General features: G+C 48.9%; 1 protein-coding gene across 1 annotated transcript in view; it reads right to left on the bottom strand.

Annotated features, from left to right (window-relative positions):
* Positions 1-1,313: 1,313 nt before the first annotated feature.
* ULK4 (unc-51 like kinase 4) overlaps positions 1,314-20,004 on the bottom strand; it is a 513,951-nt gene continuing 495,260 nt past the window's right edge. Inside the window, exons 36-37 of the mRNA XM_082664206.1 lie at positions 4,334-4,419; positions 1,314-1,452 (exon numbers count right to left, since the gene is read on the bottom strand). Of these exons, the coding sequence (XP_082520332.1) occupies positions 1,389-1,452; positions 4,334-4,419 (150 nt within the window). The 3' untranslated portion in view covers positions 1,314-1,388. The remainder of the gene's footprint in view (positions 1,453-4,333; positions 4,420-20,004) is intronic.

Raw genomic sequence — 20,004 nt, 5'->3', positions numbered from 1 at the left:
TGGGGTTCCCCCTTACAGCCCTGCTACTCAGCTCGACTCTGGACATCCCACTGGCAGACACACAGGCTGCGGAGTCCTAGTCCCGAGTTCAACCCAGCAGTGGGGCCTTGGGCAAGTGGACTGGCTCCTCTGAGCCTCAGTTTTCTCACCTGTGAAATGGAGATAAGAAGGTCTGCTTGGCAGGTGGTGAGGTTTAAATAAAGTAAGTGACATCCACGCCTTTGACGGAGGCGGGCACGGAGCTGCTGTGTTTGTTACAAAGCCAAATGGAAGCTGGCACATTACCCAGATCACCGCGGCAAAGTGGGCCTGTTGGTGACAGTGTGCCCAGCTTCCCGTGATGCAGTAGGTGTGGGGCCGCCTTTGTGCCCCTGTGCCTCCCGCTTCTGCGTCCCCCGCCCATTCCTCCCACATAGGGGCTGCTGCCTGGGACAGAAGCCCATCTGGGCTCAGGCAGTGTGTGTCAAGGGGCAGATCCCCTCTCTAAGCAGCCCAGAGCACTGCAGCTACTGATCTAGTCGAGCCCTTTCATTCTGCAGGTGGGGAAACAGAGGACCCAGAGAGGAGGCCAAGGAATGTTCTCAACTTGCTCACCTGGTTCAAGCTGCCCACGGTCCAGCCCTCCCTCCCTCAGTACAACAGTCCCAGCCCCTTTCCACAGTGTCCACCCAGTATTTTCACAGGCTTGACTCTTACACAGGGGGCACTAAGGGCATATGTGTGAGGAAGAAGCCGGAAAGGCTTCGAGGATAAGGGGGGTCACTGGTAGAAGTTGGGGGTATGATTCTACCTTGATGCCATCATCCCATCTAGATGAGCAGATCTTCAAGGAAGCCAGCATTCCTTGAGCGTTTTGCATTCCTTTAGGCAAAGTTTTAACCACCTGTTCCTGTTAGTGCAGTCTTGCCCAGTTCTCCCCAAGATTCTTGGAATCACTTCATCCCTGAAATGAAGAAAAGCCAAGCAGGTAAAAGTAGGAGGAAGAGAAGAGACTATAACTTCCAAAGGCTTGCTCTGGAGCTGTAGCTGGGAGAGCATTCCTGCCTAGCCTGTTAAATCTTCTCCAGAGAAGCAAGATGCTTATAGACGCTGGCAGGCCTAGACTAGCACAGGCAGTGCAGGCTTTAGCAGAGGCCTACCTGGCCCACACAGGGAAAGAGCATTCTGAGAACAGCTAGCAAACCTGGGGTTCCCAGATGCATCACACATGCACTGAGGAGGTCCATTCTGAGTGGGTTTTCTAGGGTCTGGAGTTAGATCATCTCAGCCAGAGGTTCTGGGTTCAGCTGACTTTATTAGATCCAAATAGAGCTGTAGGTGCCACGTGGTGAACGTGTGTAGCTGAGGGTGGGTGCCGCAGAGTGGGCTCGCGCTAAATGCCTTCTTGCCTAGTGTCCAGCAGCTTGGAGGATCTCCAGGGCCAAGGAAGCCACTGCACTGTTGGCCGACGAACTGTGAGAAAAACCAAAGTAGAGACATTTAGGCATCCCCAGGGTAAAATGCTCTGTCTTCCAAAGGGGCTGGCCTCTTTTGCACCCGAGTACCTGATGGACCAGCTGCTTCCCAGAGCTGCCCCTAGCATCATCTTGAGAAGCAGAAACAGCGTTTGCAGGCTCCAGGGCCATGAGGTGAGGACCCCGAAGCCCACAGTCCCACAGGGGCTCAGCACTGGCCCTGCCACCCACCCCTTGACGTCTCAGCTCACTTTGGCCAGGTGCACCGATGCTGAGCTGTGAGGGCAAGTCAGGCGGACGGCAGCCAGAGCCTGCTGGCCCGAGGCCCACAGTGAGCCTGCCCGGCGCCTGCCTGCAGCTGACTTGTGCCATCCAGCAAAGATCCCAGCTGCTGACACTCCCTGCTCCATGCTGCCCCTTCCTGGCCAATCAGCCAGAAGCTTTGGGTTTCTTATTCTCATAGGTGTGGATGTGCAATTAAGAGCTTCAAATGGAAACTTCGTTATTGGAGCAACTTGTTTGAGACACATTTAAACCTGTGCCTTAACAACTGTCACCAAAGAAAAGAATGGCGCACAGCAGTGTGCCTTGAAGTATAAAATTAGCTGATAGCACACCCTTCGCTACACAGAAATACAGCTGTTGCCAAATGCCAGGGGGCTGCATAAAAGAGGTGGGTCGCAGGGGGACAGGACTGTGGTCGGAGATGGTGCCATGCATTCCTGCTCTGTGCATCAAAGGCCCCTTTGAGGGCTGAGGGAATGCACTTGAACTTGGCCTGCTCCCGGCTGAGACCAGGCTACCCGGGTGGAGCCGTGCTGCCCGCTCCGCCTGCCAGAGCAGCCCTTGGGGGCCAGTGACCGGCAAGGAGGACACACCCACCTGGCAGGGCCCCATCAGAACTGAGAATGCTGCCATCCAGTCACTCTTTGTCAACATGAGAAACCCTTTTTCTGGTGGGGCCATCCGAACAAAGCCCGAACAGGACAATTTCAGAGCAGCAGCCTGTCGGCCAGTATGAGATCTGCCTGGTGTAGACGTGTTAGTTGCTGGAGTGACACGTGTGGGTATGGAAGAGGCCACCAGCCTCAGGGAGGCTCGTTTTCACATGCTTGGTCCAAATTTGGGTCCAGCGCTCCCAAACTGGTACAGCATGAAGATGTACCGGCCTCGGACCCAGCTGGGGGGCGGGGGAGTCCCACACAGGCAGGCCGTGGAGAGGAAGGGCTCTCAGCAGCTCCCCACTCAAGTCCATGCCTCCCGGTGGCTCTCCCACCCTCTGCCAGCACACATCTGCTCTGCTCACAGGGGCCTCATCTCAGCTGTCTGCACAAGCCCAGGGTCCCCAGGTATGGTCATCACCTGCTCCTCACAAAAACCAGTCTAGCGGAAGGCCTGTGGCCCAGCCCGGGGAGCCAGTGTCCGTGCCTCACACACCACAGGGGCCACCGGGCTGAGCAGGGGCCCCTCCCATCAAAGTCAGCCCGTCCTTCCCCTCAGCTCACAGTAACCACGGGTAAGAACTGACATCCTTGGCTTAAGCTACAGAGTAAAGGGGGTGGGGTAGGCCAGGAGGCGCTGTCCCCTCCCCACCCAATCCAGGATTAATACAACAAGGCTGCATGGAGCTGAGCCTTCGCAGACTCACCTTCCCAGCAATACCTCAGCCGCATATGCTCCTCCAACTAATACAAAACCCCAAACACCAGGAAGCAGATTCCATAGAACCTTGTGGCCCTGAAAACAAACTACCAGGAATGCCGTGCACCACCCCGCGTCCCGCACACCCAGCGAAGGCCAGGTACCCCTTAGCAGGTGGGGCCTCCTCCCCAGGGCAGGGAGAGCAGCTGCAGCTCAGGGGCCACCACGCCCTCCGGCCGCCTCCCTCAGCTCTGGGGACAAGGCACTCACCCGAGTCATTTAATCAAGCCCCTGAACTGCCCCCAGAGCCCACCTGCCAGGCCCTGGCACTGTCACATGCAGTGAGCCATTACACAGCACACCGGCTGCCTAAAGGGTGGATACCTGGGGGCAGTTCTCTCTTTATTCCCATGCCATTTTTCTCTGGTCACGTGGCACTAACATTTTAAATGACTCGTCAGCCCTACCTGCCCCCCCCCAACCCCGGAACCGCCTCTCCAGGGAGTGCAGGGGTGTGTGCGGCAACGGCAAGAACCCTCCCAGCGCCCTCACTACACCAGTATCGGCGTCACCGGGGGGCTGGCAGAGAGGCCGGTTCCTCCCTCCACAGGGTGCAGCGTGTTCCGGGTGACACGGCCGTCCTGGTCTCGGCACCTCACTTCCAGGATGCTCTAGACGTACTGACTGTGAAGCTGAGGACTGAGAGGCTGACCTAACCTCAGCTTCTCCGTGTCAAACTGTTCTAGGTGTTAAAGTTTTCCCTCTGACGGCAGCCGGGGCTGTAGAGTGGGCCTCCAGACCCTCTGCAAGGTGGTGGTAATGGGGCCTCTGGCCAGGCTGCTGCGGGGGGCACGTGTGCACACACAGGTACTGCTTTTCTCATGAGGTTCATCAGGTCTCCCACCTGGTCATAATCCGCTCCCGTCGCCATCTGTAGATGGGAATACGGCTTCCCCGCACTGCAGGGCTGGGATGCTCTTCTTTTCTCCCTCCCGTTACCTCTCCCTGCCTCCACAGTGGAGACTCCTGGGGGGTGGGGGGGCAGAGTGGCCCATCCCACACTGGGAGGGAGGGATCTCAGTGGGCAGTGTCAGGCGGGAAGGTGACGGTCCCTGGTGTGTAGGCGAAACCGGGGGGCGGGGGAAGAAAGAAGAGCGGAGAAAAGGAATGCCAGGCTATTTGCTGAGCCCAGGTACGCTCTGTGCTGCTCCTCCCACAGCCCTCCTGGGCCTACGTACCCCCCAGCCGCAGCCAGCCACTCCAGAGCCCGCAGGAGGCTGCCCGAATTCTTGAGGCTCTCCAGGTGCTTCTCATTGGAGGTGATCTGCAAGGGAGGGAGAGGAAAGCGGTCGGCTGGCCCATCCCTGACCCATGATCCGTTGGACGGGCACCCTGAGTCTCAGGCCACCAGTGCTATTGGGCAGTAAGCGCTGAGCCCCAGTGCACTGCTGACCACGGAGGCAACCCTTGGGGTGAGCAGGAAGGAGTCTGCTGCAGCTGGAGATGCGCCAGGGGAGGATGGGGTGCCTCCCGTCGGTCCCTCAGGAGGGTCTGTGTTCTGGAAGCCTGAACATTTCAGTTAAAGCAGATCACGGGTGAACAAACTTTCCAGTTGTCGGTTCCGGGACCCAGTGGGCCCATGCGTCCCAAGCCCGACACAACCTCTTTCATATGGACAGAAGGATGATGCTGGGCTCCCGTGATCTCAGGAGCCTGGGAAAAGAAAGAGGCACTAGGAATCAAACTGGTCACACCCTCACCCGCGTACCCTGGGAAGTGTGCCTCTGCCAACGGCCACCGGCCCGGGAGACACAGAGGAGGGACACTTGGGCACCAGAGGCAGAATCATCAACTCTCAGGGCTGGAAGGGACTCGGATAGGTGCTGACCCAGCCCAGGCTCCTGGAGACCTCCTAATTCAGCCCTTCGGTAAAACGAGTCCATGCCCTGCGAGGCAGAGAAGACTTCAGGAATGAACCTTGATTCTGCAGTTAGACTGTTTCTCTTAATTCACCTTTCATGTCCTATCTTTATCTTTGATATTTAATAAATATTTTCTAATAAACACTTGTATGGAACTTCACATTTCAGAAGGCTCTGCAGTTTCCTGTACGTTTTCTCACTTATCCCTTTCAGTAGCCTCACCTTGCAAGGTAAGCATGTAGTGTGTTTTATAGATGAGGTGACTGAAGCTTAGCGACATTAAGGGACCACTACGGCAGTACACAGGGAGCTTGACCCTAACCCCACATGAGGCTGGAACCAGGCTGGCCGCGGCTGTCCCCACCTTTTTCTGTCTTTCCACTTGATCATAGCAACCAGGGCTGGATTATCATCTCTGTAGTTCTCAGGGAGAGGCTGAATATTTCTTAATCAATCACTCATGGTGATAGGAAGGTCACAGGGGTAGTTAGACCTTAATGTGGCCTCTGAATTGCACGTGAAGGAATGTGCACCTCCATTGAGACCCTATCCTGCTTCCTGAGTGTGCCACACCCCAGCTGCCAGCTCGACTGCATCAGGTGTAATTTCTGCAAAGATTTGCATCTTAAAAGAGCTGTGTATAAATTTGTTCTGAAATTACACCCCACTTGATGAGTTCAGAAGGCTGCTGTAGTTCAATTCTGTCTGAAGCAAGCACAAACTTACCCTGAAAGGGTCTTCAGCGAGGATTCCCATCTAATTTTTCTCAAAACCCTGCCTCATACAGCTCAGTTGAGCTACATCCAGACTCACTGCCCTGACCAGCCCTACCGTGGGATCGTGGGTAAGAGGCTGTGCTCCAAGTTGCAAAGAGATAACAAGACTACATTCACTCACGAGGCTAGTTGGAAGGTGCAAACAGAAGAAAACTATGTGATCAAAGGGAGAGACGAGAATAGCACTGTGTGCAGCTGACATAAATGCAAGCATAAACAAAGCCAAGAGAATTCATTGAAAACTATGTGATTTGGCCACTTACCTGAACTCTTACTAGCAACATCAACTGTTGTTCTATCAATATGAGTTAATTAGAAAATAAAAATTTTAAATAATATCAATCAGAGGTTCTAGTTCTGGGAAAGACAGAGAAAGCACATGCCACCCTTTCCATGTAAAGCCTGAACAGGATGCACAGCGCAGCTCTCTCAGAACACTGAAAAGTAAACAACACTGGCAGGTTGGGGAAGGACCCTGAAACCGAAGCGCCGTCTCCCCTCTCCCTCCAGTACAGACCACCTTGAACTCAACACACCCAAACCCCAGAAGTGGGGCACACGAGAGAGCCCCAGGAGAAGCCAGGCTTGAGGAATGGGAAAGGAAACTTGGAAAAGCTCAGAGAGATTAGATGAACCCCCCTTTCCTTTTCCTCAGTTCTCTCTTGCCCCAGGCCCCAGGCAATTCTGTGGTGGCAGTGGTGGCAGCAACAGAAGCCAACAGCCAAAACTCTTCTCTCTCTCTCTGTTCTCACAATGTTTGGCCCCGACATGACAGTTGTGGAGGTTAAGCAGTTTGTGGCCAGACAGAAAATGGGAGACCCAGGGAGCCAGAAAGTACTGGGGAGATAATAACAGGGAAGAGCTCAAGAAAGCAACCCCATAAAATTATTTATGAACTTCTAGGCTCACCTTCAACCTGTGTTGGTTAAAGTAAAAGGTTAAAAAAGCTACACCATACAAACAGGAATCAACAGAAAGCTAGAGTGGCTGTATTAATATCAGGCAAAGAAGACTTTAGAACAAAGAAAATTATCAGGGATAAATAAAGACATAGCATCCTGATAAAAGGGTTCTCTCACTAAGAAGATAAAACAATAAATGTGTATGCATCTAACAACAGGAATTTAAAATACATAAAGAAAAACTGATACAACTGAAAGGAAAAACAGACAAGTCCACAGCTGTAGCTGGAGACTTCAAATAACTCTTATAGTAACAGATAGGATGAGCAGACCAGAAATCAGCACGGATATGGAAAAGGTGAACAACACCGTCATCCAACTGGATCTCACTGATATTCGTAGAGCACGAAGCCCACCAACAGCAGAATTTACATTTTTTCCCGAGAATCCAGGAACATTCACCAAGGTATACAATATTCTGGGTAATAAAACAAATATTTACTAATTTAAGAGAGCTGAAATCATATAAATTATATTCTCTGATCATCATGGAATTAAACTAGAAATAAATAACAAAGATAACAAAAATATCTCCAAATCACTTGGAAGTTAAACAACACACTCAAATAATCCAAGGATCAAAGAGGACATCCCAAGGAAAATCAGAAATGATTCTGAGCTGAATGAAAATGTCAATACAGTATATCAACGTCTGTGGGGTGCAGCTGAAGTAGTGCTTAAAGAGAAATTTATAGTACAATACTTGCATTAAAAAAGAAACGTCTCAAATCCATAATCCAAGCTTTCATGTTAAGAAACTAGAAAAAGAGCAAAACAAACCCAAACCCAAAGAGGGAAGGAAAAACAGAGCAGAAATCAAGAGTAATGTGGTAAATGTAGGCCCAAATATATCAATATCTAAATTTACCAAGTACTACAAATAAAAGATTAACTAACATTGTTAGATTAGATATAACCAAAATAAAACACAACTACACGATGCTCACAAACATACCTTAAATATAAGAGCACAGAGCAACTGAAGTTTAAAGAACGAAAAAAGAGACGCCACACAAATTGTAACCAAAGGAAGTTGGTATAGCTAATATCAGACAAAGTCGACTTTAAGCCAATAATTATAACTAGGAATAAAGAGAGACATATCATATTTATAAAAAGATCAACTGGGCTTCCCTGGTGGCGCAGTGGTTGAGAACCTGCCTGCCAATGCAGGGGACACGGGTTCGAGCCCTGGTCTGGGAAGATCCCACATACCGCAGAGCAACTAGGCCCGTGAGCCACAACTACTGAACCTGCGCTCCACAACAAGAGAGGCCACGACAGTGAGAGGCCCGCGCACTGCGATGAAGAGTGGCCCCCACTTGCCACAACTAGAGAAAGCCCTCGCACAGAAACGAAGACCCAACACAGCCAAAAATAAATAAATTAATTAATTAAAAAAAAAAAAAAGATCAACTGACCAGGAAGATATATCAAGTCTAAATTCTAAACGTACCTAATAACAACCTCAAAATCTGTAAAACAAAAAAATGACAGAACCAAAGTGAGAGTTACACAAATCCATAATCATTCTGGGATATTTTTCAATCTCTCCCAGTAACATGCATACGAAAATCAGAAGGGATATGGACGTTTTATACAACAAGATTAACAAACCTGACCTAATCGACATATATAGAAAAATTCATCTAACAACTGCAGAATATATGTTCTTTTCAAATGTCCATGGAAACTTTTCAACATACACCACATGCTGGGTCATAAAGCAAGTTCTGACAAATTTCAAAGATATAAATTAACAAAATATGTCAGGATCTATATGTTAAAAATTATAAAATGCTGAAAAAATTTTTAAAAAACTAAATAAATGGATAGAATGTGTTCATGAATTAGATGACTCAATATAGTAAAGATATTAATTTTCCCAAAATATAGGTTTAATGCAGTTTCTATCAAAACCCCAGCAGGATTTTTTGCAGACCCACACAAACAGTATCAAAGTTTTGACAAGCGTGCAAAGGTAACTGAATGGGGGAACATGTTTGAACAAATGATGCTAGAACAAATGGACATCCATATGCAAAAACATGACCCTAGGAACATATCTTAATACCTCAAATAAAACATCATTCAAGGGAATTCCTGGGCGGTCCAGTGGTTAGGAGTCCACGCTCTCACTGCCGAGGGCCTGGGTTCGATCCCTGGTCTGGGAACTAAAATCCCATAAGCCGTGAGGCATGGCCAAAAAAAAAAAAAAAAACATTCAAAATGGATCATGGATCTGAATGCAAAATGTGAAACTATACAACTTCTGGAAGAAAATATAGGAGAAAAGATATGAGACCTTGGGTTTGTTCATGAGTTTTTAGATACAACACAAAAGCACAATCTCTGAAAGAAAAAAATGGACAAATTGGACTTTATCAATGTTAAAAACTTTGCTCTTTATATATGTATGATGGAATATTAATCAGCCATAAAAAGAATGAAATTTTGCCATTTGCAGCATGGATGGACCTAGAGATTATCATACTAAGTGAAGTAAGTCAGAGAAAGACAAATATATGATATCACTTACATGTGGAGTCTAAAAAATAGTACAAATGAACTTATTTTAAAAACAGAAACAGACTCACAGACATAGAAAACAAACTTATGGCTACCAAAGGGAAAGCGGGGGGGATAAATTGGGAATTTGGGATTAACAGATACACACTACTATATATAAAATAGATAAACAACAAGGATTTACTGTATAGCACAGGGAACTATATTCAATATCATGCAATAAACTATAATGGAAAAGAATAAAAAATACAGATATATACATATGTATGTATAACTGAATCACTTTACTGTACATCTGAAACCAACATTATTGTAAATCAACTATACTTCAATTTAAAAAATTAAAAAATAAATCAATAAAAATTTTTAAAAAGCCTTTGCTCTTTGTAGAAGATTGATAAGAGAATAAGACAAAGCACAGACTAGGAGAAAATATTTGCAAATCACATATCTGATAAAGGACTTTTATCCAGAACATATAAAGAACTCTTAAAATTCAGCAAGAGAATAACACAATTTTTTAAATGGGCAGAAAATCTGAATAGACACTTCATCAAAGAAGGTATTATAGATGGCAAACAAGGACATGAAATGATACTCAATATCATTTGTCACTAGGGAAACACAAATTGAAACTACAATGTAATACCACTACACACCTATTAGAATGCCTAAAATTCATAAAACTGACAATAACAAAGGCCAGCCAGGATGCAGAGTAACAGAAACTCTCATTTATTGCTGTGGGAATGCAAAATGGTACAGCCACGGTGGAAGACACTTTGGCAATTCCTTATAGAATTGAACGTAGTTTTACCATACGGCCCAGCAATTGTACTCTTAGGTATCTGCCCAAGAGAAATGAAGACTTATGTCCACACGAAAAACCTGTGTGCAAAAGTCTGTAGTAGCTTTATTCAAAAATCACTAAAAAGAAAAAGGAACCGAGATGTCCTTCAACAGGGAAATGGAAAAACAGCTAGGAAAGCCTTCATGCCCTACTTGGTATATAGGTCTGACTGGATTTTTAATGAGATATCAGTAAAGATAAGTCTGGATAATTTTTGAAAAGATAAGACTTTAAATTTGCCTTGCTAAATTATTTTGCCCTCTGACACCAATTTCCTAGGATTAGTCACGCTTGTAATGTTAGGATTTTAAATGACTTTGAAATAATCCTTTGGAATGAGTTACTCCTTTCTCCCAGAGTCTGGGCTCCTCTTTGGCCACCAAAGGTTATAAATTATGATGGGTACCGACCTTCTTTTAGAAACATCCCACTGTATTTATCAGACAGTGTGGCCTTTACCCTTCTATTTTCTCAGTACTTAAACTTTGTTAAACAGCAAATTGTGGGTCTGCTCAAAAGTCATCCCACCTCCTCCTCTTCTGAGTTACCTAAGCAGAGAACGTTCTGGGCACCCTGAGACCTGTCCTTCATGAAGCAGGAGGGGAAGTGACACTTGTCCACTGAGATACTGAATTCACGGCTGAACAACTGCTGGAGAATTTCTCGTGGCTCTGATGACAGTAGTCAAGAGCGAGCACTGCAGTGACTCTCTAAGAAAATAAATAATGCAAGAGGACACTAGCGAAGAGTGTCAACACAGTACCTTCCTCCTGTAGTTAATATTTTCATTAGAAGTCACTTCCATTAGCCAAGACAAGGAAACAATTTTATTTTGCAATAACGTTCTATAGCAGAGGTTCCTGGACCTCTAAGAGTCCATGAGTAGATTTTATTATTTCAAAACATCAAATGGCAGGTGTCCATTTCCTGAAAACTAAGCCATGCCTGCCTCACATTGTTCCTGCTCCTAAGACATCTGACTGGTAGCTGGATGGCTAAAGTCAATCAAAATGGAAACATGAATTATACTAAATACATGCAGTTCACCTGGTAGACAGGCATCCATTCAAAACATTGGGATCTTTAAGGGAAACACCATAAAAAGGTTGGGAATTTGAGCTTAGAATTAAGATCAACTTGGAAAGACAATTCCTCCATCTCTGTTTAATTGAGGGGATATGAAAAAGCAGATGATGGACTTTGGGTTATTCAACCTTCTGCTACAGCCCCTTGAACGTGGGTTGTGTCAATGAGCATTCAGGAATCACTGTGTAACCAAAACACTGAAAGGAGAGGCTGGTGTCCTGCAGAATTGTCCCTCACGTTCCCACCAGGCTCACAAATTGTAAGGTAATGGCTTTTTTTTTTTTTTTAAACACACCCACCGTCCAGGACAGAGTGTGGGCTGGCTCCTTTCCGGATTTTAGCTTCCCAAATGCAAACTACCAAAAGAAGCCATCTCAAGCCCTCGGTAATGACAGGAGCCTGAACTTGGCAGCCTCCCCAGTGTGCCTGGGGGAGCTGAGGGGAGACTAGGTCTCCCGGGGCACAGTGGCCACCGGGGGACAAAGCCAGGCCTGGTGCCAACATTCCTCAGCAAAGGCCTTAAAAACGCGTTAAGTCAGAATGTACTTTACTTCGTATCATCGTGATACATTGTGAGTTTATGCCCATGAATCTGACTCACAGCATCGTCCTCCTGCAGCTCGTGAAAGCTCCGCTGCCAGAGTCTCTGGTTGGAAATGGTTTCACGTGTGGAGCTCCGTAGCCGTGAGTGAGGCAGGCACAGGCAGGCCGCCGGCCTCTGTTACGAGTGTGTAATAATACGTGTCTGTCTCTTCCCTGATCCTGAATGTGTGTGGCACGCCGCCGCCAAGTTAACCTTAGTTTTCTAATCGTGAGTTCCTCTAGACAGGCCCGGGCAACACGGACAGACCAGAAAAAACCCAGCAGACGGAGCTGACGAGAGCAAGCGTGGCCCAGGTGCTCCCCGGTGCTTGTTGTTACAGACACACACTTCACACACGGGAGGATTATTTTAATTCCGTGGCCTTCAGATCTCATAAATACGAGTAAAAACAAGCAGGTAACGATGACAACTCTACTTCAGAGCGTTTCAATTTCAAAAATAAACCCGTCCATCGAGCCCCTTTATTTTGTTCTCTTAACATATACTTTGTCTTCTCTTCAGTTAAGGTTTTTGTTACTTCAAAGCCATTTCTACCCCTTGCATATCGAGACACGCTATCCCCTTGCCGTCTGATGCCAGGCTGGAATCTGGGAAGAACCTCTGGTCGGCGTGATGGAATCTGGCAGTCCCTCCCCGCTTTCCACCTGGCGCTCACTCTGGGTGTCTCCAGAAATTTCCTGAGCTGCCTTTCACATCCACATTTAAAGCAAGACTGTATGAACACAAGCTGCTCTGCATCCAGGCCCGTGGGCGTCTTCCATGAGTTGCTGAATGCATCCGGGGTGGAAGGGAGTAACTCTCGTGCACGGCCTTTGGCTGCCTCATGGCATCTGTACCTTCCCAGGAGTCCATTTAGAAATGTTACATTCCTCAACAAAAGGCCCCCTTCTGACCCAGGCTAGTAATCAGGTGGATGATCTGAAGGAAATCTAGAGGCATCCCTAAGAATGCCTGTCAGTAGATCTGCTGATCACCAAGGAGGGGGTCCAGTTGGAACCTACACTGGGGCATCTCGAGGGCAGAGGTGTGGGCCTGTGGATGAGGCAGGCCCAGTTCCAAAGCCTTAGTCACCCGGATTTGGCCCAGATCCTGTGAACTCAGGTTCTCTGCAGGGAGACCGAGACATTACACTGAACCTGGGTGGTATCGGGCCAGAAGTGGCACCACCTTTGCGTCCAGGCGGACTGCTACGGAGGTGTTCTTCCACGCGCTGCATGGAGCCCAGTGTAGCTTTAACCCACAGGGAGACCCTGGCAGCACAGAGGCCCGGGAAGACGGTGGCATCCGGATATGGTGATTCCTCAAGTTGAAGAAGGCTGAAGAGGAAGAAAATAGCTGAGCTCCTCTTGTTCAAAAGCACCCACGAGTTTCCATGCCGAGCATTCAAGGAGGACGGGGAGGGGAGAGGGTGGGAGGATGCACAGGGCGTTCACCAACATGCACAGTCAGAGCTAAGAAAACCTCGGTTTCAGGTAAAAACTGTCGTGATTCACCTTTGTCTATAAAACTAACTGAGTCAGCAGGCCTTAGAGCAAAAAGAGCTTGGAATTTGGTTCAAGAAAGGAAACCACCATTTCTGAGCACCTGTTATGTGCAGGAACAGAGTTAAGTGCTTTCAAATATGTGATCTTTCTGACGACCATGAAAAAGAAGTATTCCTAGGCTCACTTTACGGAAGAGGAAACGGAAGCCAGCAGGGCTAATGTGACTTGCCCAAGGTCACCTGGCCAGCAGGCAGTGGAACTGAGCTAAGACCCAGTCTCCCCACCTTCAAGATCCACGTGGCCTTCCAGAGAGTCCGTTCCATCCTCACGTCTGCTAAGCACACTGCTCAGCTGTTGGCCGACTGGCTGATGAATAACCATCAATGACCGAGAGACCGATGACACGGTGTTTCACTTCAGGCTCCACTGGCTGCACGCCGGTGATCTAGTGTAAAGGCTTACCAACCGTGCTGCTTGGTGCCCCCTGCCACCCCGGTAGATCGTCTGGCACCCTTTGCTCCCCTCACTGTTGCTGTTGTTGATCTCCATCATTTCCAGTGGGAGCAGCGTCCACAGAATCGCTCTCCTAGACGGCGTCAGGGGTTCCAGGTCTTGACCGAAGGAGTCCCTGGATCATATGTACTTCCAGTAAACACACCCTGATGTGCAGACCACCACGCGCTTCGCAGTTTCTCTTAGCGCCTGGTGACCAGAAGGCTTTTCTGCATCTCTCCTCACACCCTCAGGTGGAGGGCTGTCCCTGCTGGGGATGGGACGTGAACTTACAGTTTGTGTACCGTTATCTCCTGTTCTCTTCACAATAACCCTACGAGGAAGGTCTTCTATGACTTCACATTAGAGATGGGGTGAGGCTGGCACGGAGACCCAGATCTGGCCAACTCGCTCCACCGCCCTCCCTGCCCCAGTCGCCGTGCTGCCCTTTGCCGCCCCCATAAGGGTCTGGCTGCAGAAGCAGCGGCACAGAGACAGCCAGTGGCCACTGAGGAAGGCGGGAGCTGACACCTTCCATGAGTAAGGAGGAGGCTGCCATTCTGGCCCAGGGGGAGCCAGCCCCGGCTTCCAGGAGCCCAGGTCCCGTAAGGAATGGCTTGGCCTGCCATGTTTAAGACCGCAGTCTCTAGAGCCGGGGTCAAATTGGGGAGCACTCTCCTCTCATCTGATCTTTCCAGATTTGGAAAAGCAGCAAAAGCAAAGGAGGACAGATGGTGGGCAAATAGTTACCAAGTGGCATGGGCGAGCTGACCTTAGTGAGAACACGCCAGTGTGGAAGGATTTTCTTCTCTCTGTTGACCTTTCCTTCCTCTCCTCCTGGGGTCTGTACGCTCCCCAACCTGGCCCGACACCTCAGTTCTCCTCTCCAAACTCCCGTCTGTACCTGTGGGCACCTGCTAAATCCAGAGCTCATGGAAATGACATGCTGAGGATGTAAATGCTTTTCTTTTTCACCCCGTAAGACACGGTTGCTTTCTAGAAGAAAATTATCCGTATCTGCCCTCTTCATTTTAGGCCAGCTAAATGAAGCTCTCTTCAGCTCTCTTCGGGGCAGTAAAAATGCCCTTAATGCTTAGAAACTGTTCATAATGACATCAGCTTCTGGCCATTCCATCCAGTAAGTTTAAAATGTTGAATATAAATATAGCTGGTTTGGGAAATCTCTTAGACCTGATCCAACTAACTACAACAGCCAAGTCCAAAATAAGTGAGGAAAAAGCAGTTTTAATTGGCAAAGAAATAGGATTGTGGATCTCTTGTGGATATAAGAATAAACTGTAAGTTGGCCCAAAGAAAGTTCTGGGGAAACACAGGATCAGACCGCACCATCTTCCCCAGAGGACCTGATCCAAGTGCTTAGAAAGGCAAACACGATAGAATACATTTCCCAGTCAGTGGTGCTAGGATGTCAACCACGGGATGTGTCTGGAATCAGTTCCTCACAAGAGAAAACACCCAAGATAGTAACTGTCCTGTGATTTGGTAAGTGTGAGAACTTAGGGTAGTAAGAAGTGAGGAACTATGTGAGGAGATATTATGGGACCTTGACCCAGACAAATCTCAGCTGATCCTTAGGAATGCTCTATGGGGTCATACTGAGGGGTCTATTTGACAACGCAGTCCTTGAATTTGTGGTGTGGGTAGGGTGTGTGTGTTAATGGCGGGGCTTTGAGGTGGAGAAGTAGATAGCGGAAGTGGCTTATTCAGTGCCTGCTTCCAGTCCTTTTTCTGAACTTTCTATTGGATGGTGGGGAAAGGAGCGGGGGCAAGTGAGTGATATCAGGTCAACAAGGCTTCATAGGTCCCCCCAGTTTCCTTCTTTCCCCAGTTCCTCACTCGACCTAGTGAGGATACTGTCGGCCACTAAACCACGCTGCTGTGATCCAGCATCATAAATAAGAACAATCAGGAAAACGCACACCTTGTAATGTTAGGTAAAGAGCAGAAAATACAAAAGCAATGTGTGGAACGTGACTGCGATTACGTGAAATGACGATGGGCACATGCTCAGTTTGAGGTCTCCAGCGTTATCATCCTCGCTCCCAAGGCCCTCAGGCTAGTGAGAGGCGGGCAGAGAAGAAATCACAGTCCGACACCAGCTGAATACACATGAAGGCTCTTTCTGCAGCAGTAAAGGGTCTGACAAATCTTAGTTAGCATGATTCTGTGGTCAAGAAGACAGGGTGTTGGGAATCCCCTGGCGATCCAGTGGCTAGGACTCTGCGCTTTCACTGCCAAGGGCGCAGTTTCGATCCCTGGTTGGGGAACTAAGATCCCGCAAACAGCATGGCGTGGCCAAAAAAAAGAAGAAGACAGGGTGTCTTGACCACCTGCTATATGCCAAGTCCTCTTTAGTTAGATTCTGGGGATATAGTGTAGGATGGGTGTCAAGGCAGAGCTTCCACTGTAAGAAACACAGTTAAAATGTAAACGGAATATACTTAAAAAAAACTAAAAACAGAGTCACCACATGATCCAGCAATTCCACTCCTGGGCATATAACCGGAAAAGACGAAAACTCTAATTCAAAAAGATACACGCACCCCAATGTTCTTAGCAGCACTATTCACAATAGCCAAGACATGGAAACAACCTAAATGTCCATCGACTGATGAATGGATAAAGAAGATGCTGTCTGTGTATATACAATGGAATAATACTCAGCCATAAAAAAGAATGAAATAATGCCTTTTGTAGCAACATGGATGGAACCGGAGATGATCATACTAAGGGAAATAAGTCAGACAGAGAAAGACTAATAGCATATGATATCACTCACAGGTGGAATCTAAAAACTGATACAATGAACTCATTTACAAAACAGAAATAGATTCACAGACAACAACAAGCTTGGTTACCAAAGGGGAAAGGGCAGGGAGGGATAAGTTGGGTTTAACAGAGAGAGAACCACTATTATATATAACAGATAAACAACAAGGACCTACTGTATAGCACAGGGAACTATATTCAAAATCTTGTAATAACCTATAATGGAAAAGAATCTGAAAAGAATATACGTATGTATGTATGTATAACTGAATCACTCTGCTGTACACCTGAAACACTGTAAATCAACAATACTTCAATTAAAAAAAGAGTAAACAGGATAATTTGAGACAGCGGTGGGCGTCAGGAAGAATCAAGCAGGGGAGAGGGGAGAAGAGAAAGTGCGGTGGGCGGCCGCGTGCCCAGGACAGTCTCCCCGAGGAGACGACGCGTGAGGATGTGACGGTGAGAAAGAACCAGCCACGAGAAGAGACTGGGGGCCCGTATTCTGCGGAGGGGAAGAGCAGCTGTCACGCGGGTCCTAAGCGGGGAAGGACCCTGCTGGGGACCTGGAGGTGGCAGATGCAGGGACTCGCTGGAAGCAGGGAGCCAGTGAGGAGGGGCTGCAGAACCGGCCCAGGGGGAGGCGGCAGGGCTCAGCGAACCACACCCAAGGACTCACCGGCCAGCACCCTCCCTTCTGCTGAGCCTTCGACTAAGCACAGACGAGATGCTGCCGGGCCCTTCGTCCTGGACAGCAGAGCCTGCACGTCAGCAGAGGTGAGGCGTGGGTAACCGCCGGGGTGAGGGTGCTGACGGACCTTTCCTCGCAGGCAAAGCACCTAAACAGACCCTTGGGGGGGAACGAGAGGAGAGTCTGCATCCTAGCCTCTATGCTATGGAAACAGAGCCCTGGAGATTTCTATCAGAAATAAAGCAATTCAAGGACTTTTCCGAGAAGAGGAAGGAAAGGCAGGCATGGAGAGCTTAGATTTGAAAAACTGCTAACACGGATTACATATTAATTCTCGGGGGGCGGGCATAAATTACTGACCATTACCAGCAAGCTTGTAAACAGACTTAGTAAACGAGTGTTTCATTTTTTGGTAAGTGACTACTTCCGAAACACACGGTGAAACTGTCACCTAAATGAGCGAAGTCTTCAACCTCCTCCTGAAACACACATGTCACAGGTGGGGGGAAAGGTCAGTTGGTCGTGGCCGGCTGTAATTTCTGCTTATAGTCACACGCTGCGCTGAGCAGAAGCCCCTTGGCTGCCGTGAATCCACTGAATTCACAAGTATAGAAGGAGCCTTGGGGTTGGGTCTAGTACCTTGTCACCACAGGCCCTCAGGGCTGCCACGACAGAGGACTCCAGAGGCATGGAGTTGGGATTTGTAAGTTCTGACAGAGGGTCTCGGGGGCTGCAGTTCAAGACAGCCAGGCCTGGAGACTGGACCAGAACACTCAGCCTGGCCTCCAGCCAGGAAGGCAAGTGAGGGGCCGCTCAGGGCTGGTGGGCAGGTCTGCAGACACAGGCAGCCACGGTCAGCAAAAGCGTGGCCGCGGGGAGCAGCCTGCTTTCTGAGGGACTCCGTCACCTCGGCAGCATCCTAGACACCCATCCGAACAAGGCAGACACGGTCGGGCAGACCTAAGAGTCTACTTACTTCCTCTGCTGTCTTGCACTGTCCTCCAAACGTTACCTTATCCTCTGGGACTCTCTAAGGAAACATTAGGGGCTGCTGAAATTTCCTCGGACTGATAACACCGGGAGGGAAATGAAATGGGAAGGAAAATTAAAGCACATTTGGTTGATATAATTAAAACCATCAGGCATCAATTAGTCCAAATTTAGGCCAGACATTGACTGCTGAAAATTCCCCTGGTGGCTCTTATGTTTGTTGAGGGACTTGATCAAATACTCCATTTGGAAATATTTTACTGATGACCATTTTTAGAAAATGAGCAGCTCCTTTGAGATCTCGGGCTCCCCTCCCACAGGCCAGACCACCGCTGGAGGGAAATCTTTGTGAGGCCCTTTGAGAAAGGCTGGTCCCACAAGGGGGAAGGGGCCTGGTGAAGTTCCTGGATTTTCACCTCAGAGAGACAGGTCAGCCGTCAGCTGACCCCCAAGGCATCCATTCTGCACGGCTGGGTGATGACAGGGTGTGTGCACGTGCGTGACAGGGGGTGGAAAACTCCCAGGAGAAGTCTGCCGACCCAAACATTCCCGCTCTGGGCGAACCTGATGGACCGCACAGGGCCAAGCAGAGTTGGTACGTGCAGGAAACAACTTCCCCGACAAGTGTCCAACTGGCCTCGGTTAAAATTAACTGAAGCGAGGTTTTGGAGGCTCCCGGAGCAACATCAAAGAGCCTGGGTGTTCCTCTACGAAAGGGTCTGGCAGGCTGAGGTGGCCGACCTCTGCAGGCTCCGCCCTCATCCTTGGGCGGCTGGGCCCCGGTGGAGGCGGGGCACGGGGACAAGGAGCCGGTGCTGGTGACAGGACAGGGTTAGGGTCCTGGACTCAAGGGAGCAGTGACCACTCGTGCGGCCTCCTTCCGGGTCACCCTGAGCACTTTGATAGGGACGCCAGAGCTGTGGTCCAAGTGAGTCTCTAGTGGGTGGAGGTCTAGAAAAGCCTCAGGCTCTGCCTGCGCTCCTTTCTAGAGCAGACGGGACACAGAAGGGGCCTCGCAGAGTCGGGCCCAGAGCTCTGTGACCAAGAGGGCCTCCCCCTCGACCCAGGCGAGTGACCGTGGGGGGATTCTCAGAAGTAGGTGGTTTGCCCACAGACAGGCTGGGCCGAGGTTTCTCCACGTTTTCCTTAATGGCTCCGAGTACAAGGTCAAGCTTCTTAGAAGCCAAAGAGCATCGCCCAAGAGGAAACCGTTCGGTGCTTTCAGATGAGGTTGAGTATTCATGACTTAAAGTGCCTCAAGGACCCTAGTTCAGAGGCAGAAGTATTCTAAGGAGGTTTTCACTGAGCAGAGACAGGAAAATAAACTGAGACAGAGAAAAGCGTTTCTTTCACTAGAGGGGAGGAGGGGGAACCTTGCTCAAGCGTCCACAGCGCTGAGGCTGAGAGACCCTGGGTTTTGGATCCTGGCTGAGGCGGATTATGCTGCCTTCTCAAGTTATGCTAGGATGTCTGAGGAAATTCAGGACGTTACCTCTCCTTTTTTTTTTTTTTTTTTTTACATATGAAGCTAGGTCTTGGACCAGCCTTTGTTGTGATACACAATGGCCTTCCTTCTGCGGTACCTGGGTCTGTGACCATCACTGGGATGTATCCCACCTGGAATGCACGTGTGCTGCAGGGCCCTCCCAGGCTTCCTAAGGCAGAGCGTCCCCTGGCGAAACATCCTTGAAACCCCACGCTCCGCCATCCCTGAATGTGGCCCCAGAAAGTAC

The sequence above is a fragment of the Grampus griseus genome (assembly GCF_964374135.1).
Source record: "Grampus griseus genome assembly, chromosome: 10".
Taxonomy (NCBI): domain Eukaryota; kingdom Metazoa; phylum Chordata; class Mammalia; order Artiodactyla; family Delphinidae; genus Grampus; species Grampus griseus.
This window is presented reverse-complemented; position numbering and strand designations above follow the sequence as displayed.